The sequence below is a fragment of the Vigna unguiculata genome, chromosome 5, assembly GCF_004118075.2.
Source record: "Vigna unguiculata cultivar IT97K-499-35 chromosome 5, ASM411807v1, whole genome shotgun sequence".
Taxonomy (NCBI): Eukaryota; Viridiplantae; Streptophyta; class Magnoliopsida; order Fabales; family Fabaceae; genus Vigna; species Vigna unguiculata.
Genome location: NC_040283.1, coordinates 35,685,219 through 35,688,777, shown reverse-complemented (window position 1 = coordinate 35,688,777; position 3,559 = coordinate 35,685,219). Strand labels below are relative to the sequence as shown.

At 34.4% G+C, this 3,559-nt stretch overlaps 1 protein-coding gene across 1 annotated transcript; it reads left to right on the top strand.

Annotated features, from left to right (window-relative positions):
- Positions 1-1,118: 1,118 nt before the first annotated feature.
- LOC114185411 (epidermis-specific secreted glycoprotein EP1-like) lies at positions 1,119-2,758 on the top strand. Its single transcript, XM_028073125.1, has one exon. The coding sequence runs from the start codon at positions 1,253-1,255 to the stop codon at positions 2,552-2,554; it is 1,302 nt and encodes a 433-aa protein (XP_027928926.1). The 5' UTR covers positions 1,119-1,252; the 3' UTR covers positions 2,555-2,758.
- Positions 2,759-3,559: the final 801 nt, after the last annotated feature.

The following is a 3,559-nucleotide window of genomic DNA, read 5'->3' as shown; positions in this document are numbered from 1 at the left end:
CTTCAACAAAATGTTATCATAAATAGAAATAATGGTTAAAATTATAGTAAAATAAAATTTTAAAATAATTCAAAAATAAACTAGTTATATTTTAAATATTTTAAATCATCTTTTTTGAATGAGAAGATAAATAAGAATAGGAAAATTTTGTTGAAACAATTGCAAGTCAAAAGAGGCAACATAGTTGGGTCATTGGTTTTGTTTTGAGTTAATCCACCGACACAACAAAGTCCGAAAAGCAGCCTATCTTCCACTAAAATCTTCTGAAGATACATGTTTTTTTTTTCTTAAGTAAATTATTTATCAATTACTTAATATCATCACAAATTAGATTAATTAAATTACACATTTAATTTAAGATGAAACATAATGATAATTACAATAATTGAAAACGAAATTAAGATAAGATGCAATCTGTTAGGCGAAATATGATTGTGTCAAGAAAAGACAATCCTCGAACACAAAACAGCTGGCAGCTCAAAGCTTTGACCATGTTAAATCACGTTGACTTAATCACCAGCTCATATATATATATATATACCAAACATTATTTGACAGTTAATAATAAAACTTGAAGTTAATTTCAAGAAAAACAATTATTACGAAATTAGTTTTATTTTTATTTACTTACATTGTAATTATAATTACTCAAATTTAAAACTAAATTTATGGTTCCTATATTTAAAGACCAATGTCATCACTTAATGTATAAAAGGCTAATATCTCAAAATTTAATGGATCATTATTGTTACACAAAACCATCATGTCTTAAATAATGCCATGCTAATTTACATTTGCTTGGTGTCTTATAAAAGCAATCTTATTTTATTGAATATTTTTCTAAGGATCTTATCCAAAATACAAATGAATGCTTCGACGTTCTAATCAATTAGGTACCAAAGGGTCATTTTCATAAAATAGTCACATATTTGCACTTTAGGACACGGAAATCCATGATCGGTGACATCTTTCTCATCACAAAATATTTTCTTTGTACACAAAGCTTAAGAAAAGCAAAATAATAGTAGTACAAAGATGACCCACCAAGTCATTCACGACATTGAAAATACAATTTCCCATACGGTAGTAGTACGAGTTTGATCTGGATCCAAATCTAGATCATTCTTCCTGATGTTCGAGTTGAAAACCTTGACCAAAGGTGGCTACAGAATGTTGTAATGTTCTGAATTCTTGCTATATATACAAGACTTCACTCACCTCCGTATAACATATCCATCCATTACAACAACAAATGGCTTCTCTTTCTTTACCCAAAACTTCTTTTCTTCTTTTGTTCTTCTCATCGTTCACCATCATCGCTCATGCAATAGTTCCGCAGAACGAGACCTTCAAATTCGAAAACTCAGGTGAACTTGGACCCTTCATCGTCGAGTATGGTGCCGATTACAGAATGATAAGCATCTTCAACTCTCCCTTCCAAGTTGGTTTCTACAACACCACCCCAAACGCCTTCACTCTAGCTTTGCGCGTTGGACTCCAACGCTCGGAGCAACTTTTCCGGTGGGTGTGGGAGGCCAACAGAGGCAACCCAGTCGGAGAAAACGCCACTTTTTCACTCGGCACTGACGGAAACCTTGTTCTGGCAGAAGCTGATGGCAGAATCGCTTGGCAAACCAACACTGCCAACAAGGGTGTTGTGGCCTTCAGGTTGCTTCCAAACGGTAACATGGTGCTCCTTGATGCACAGGGAAAGTTTGTGTGGCAGAGTTTCGATCACCCCACAGATACCCTTTTGGTTGATCAGTATCTGAGAGCAAAAGGGCCATCGAAATTGGTTAGTAGGCTTTCAGAGAAGGAGAATGTAGATGGACCTTACAGTTTGGTTTTGGAGCCTAAAGGCTTGGCCTTGTACTACAAGAGCAAGAACTCCCCCAGGCCAATTCTATATTGGTTTTCATCTGATTGGTTCTCCATTCAACAAAACTCTTTGGAAAACGTCACCCTCACTTCTGATTCAGAGAGCTTCGAAATCGGATTCGATTACTTCGAGGCCAATTCTTCCACCAGCGGCAACAGAATCATTGCCAGGCCGGTGAACAACAGCACCATAACATACCTGAGGCTTGGAATCGACGGCAACATCAAATTCCACACTTACTTCATGGATGTGCGTGACGGTGTGTGGCAAGTGAGCTACACTCTTTTCGACAGAGATTCTGATGAGAGTGAGTGCCAGTTGCCTGAGAGATGTGGGAAATTTGGGGTGTGTGAGGAGAACCAGTGTGTGGGGTGTCCTTTGGAAAATGGAGTTTTTGGGTGGAGCAAGAATTGCAGTGCGAAGAGTGTGACATCGTGCAAGGCGAATGAGTTTCACTACTACAAAGTTGAAGGAGTTGAACATTACATGAGCAAATACACTACTGGGGACAGAGTGAGTGAGAGTAACTGTGGAAACAAATGCACTAAGGATTGCAAGTGTGTCGGCTATTTCTACCACAGGGACAACTCTAGGTGCTGGATAGCTTATGATTTGCAAACCCTCACCAGAGTCACTAACTCCTCTCACGTTGGGTATATTAAGGTGCCTAATTAGTGAATTCAAAATCATCATTGGTTTTGGAGTTTGAATAAGTTGCTTCGTATAATTCTTATTTGTGGTTTAAGTTGCAATAAAACTATGCCCTATTTCTATCTTATGTGTAGAGAAGGACATGGATGTTCAATAAATTAAAGTTTGTAAAAAGCTTGTGATTGGTTTGGTTTGGCTTATGCTACAATTCATATTTTTTGACGTTAATTATAAATAATACTAATTTATAGTATATAAATAAGAATGACCTCGTCTAGTAAAATTTTACGAAAGTTTGTTTTATTAGAGTTTGTGCACTCAAGTTATTTAAGTTTTATAAAAAAAAGCTTTTACCTTAATTTTGTAAAGGTTACGTAAAGAATAGTTTGTGCACTCAAGTCATTTAAGTTTTATAAAATAAAAAATAAAAATAAAAGCTTTTACCTTAATTTTGTAAAGGTTACGTAAAGAATAGTTGTTGTTTTTGTGATGGAAGGCTCTCGAGGAAGAGAGACATAAAAAAGAGAAAGACATGAAATAGATTGTGACACTCACTATCAAACAAATATGATATTTATACTTATCGAACTTTAAAAATAATTCGTGCATACATTAAAGTTCATAGTGCATGTGTAATATAAAGCTTAAATAGAACTCTAATATTTCTAAAGAATAGAACTTCCATTATTCCTTTCTAATTTACATACCGTAGTTATACGTAGGAATGGACAAAAAAAATCCTATTATGCCAAACTGATCCATTTTCGCTATGTTCGAATCTACCTAATATTCATTTTATTAAATTCAATTTATTTAAGATCTATCTAACTAATTTGGACTTTTATTTTATCTATATTTTATTTTTTATATTTTTATTGAATATCCATTCTTTTAATATTTATTCTCAAATATGAAAAGTTTAGATTTTCAATTTAAATTTTTAGTTAAGTCAGGCACAAGTAGAAATGGATCGATATAGGTCGAAGGTCGAGACATGTTGGTCTAGGCCAAAAGTAGGGGTGGACAAAA

Excerpts from the sequence above, each read along its gene's own strand:
- LOC114185411 (XM_028073125.1), top strand. The coding sequence starts at position 1,253 with ATGGCTTCTCTTTCTTTACCCAAAACTTCTTTTCTTCTTTTGTTCTTC.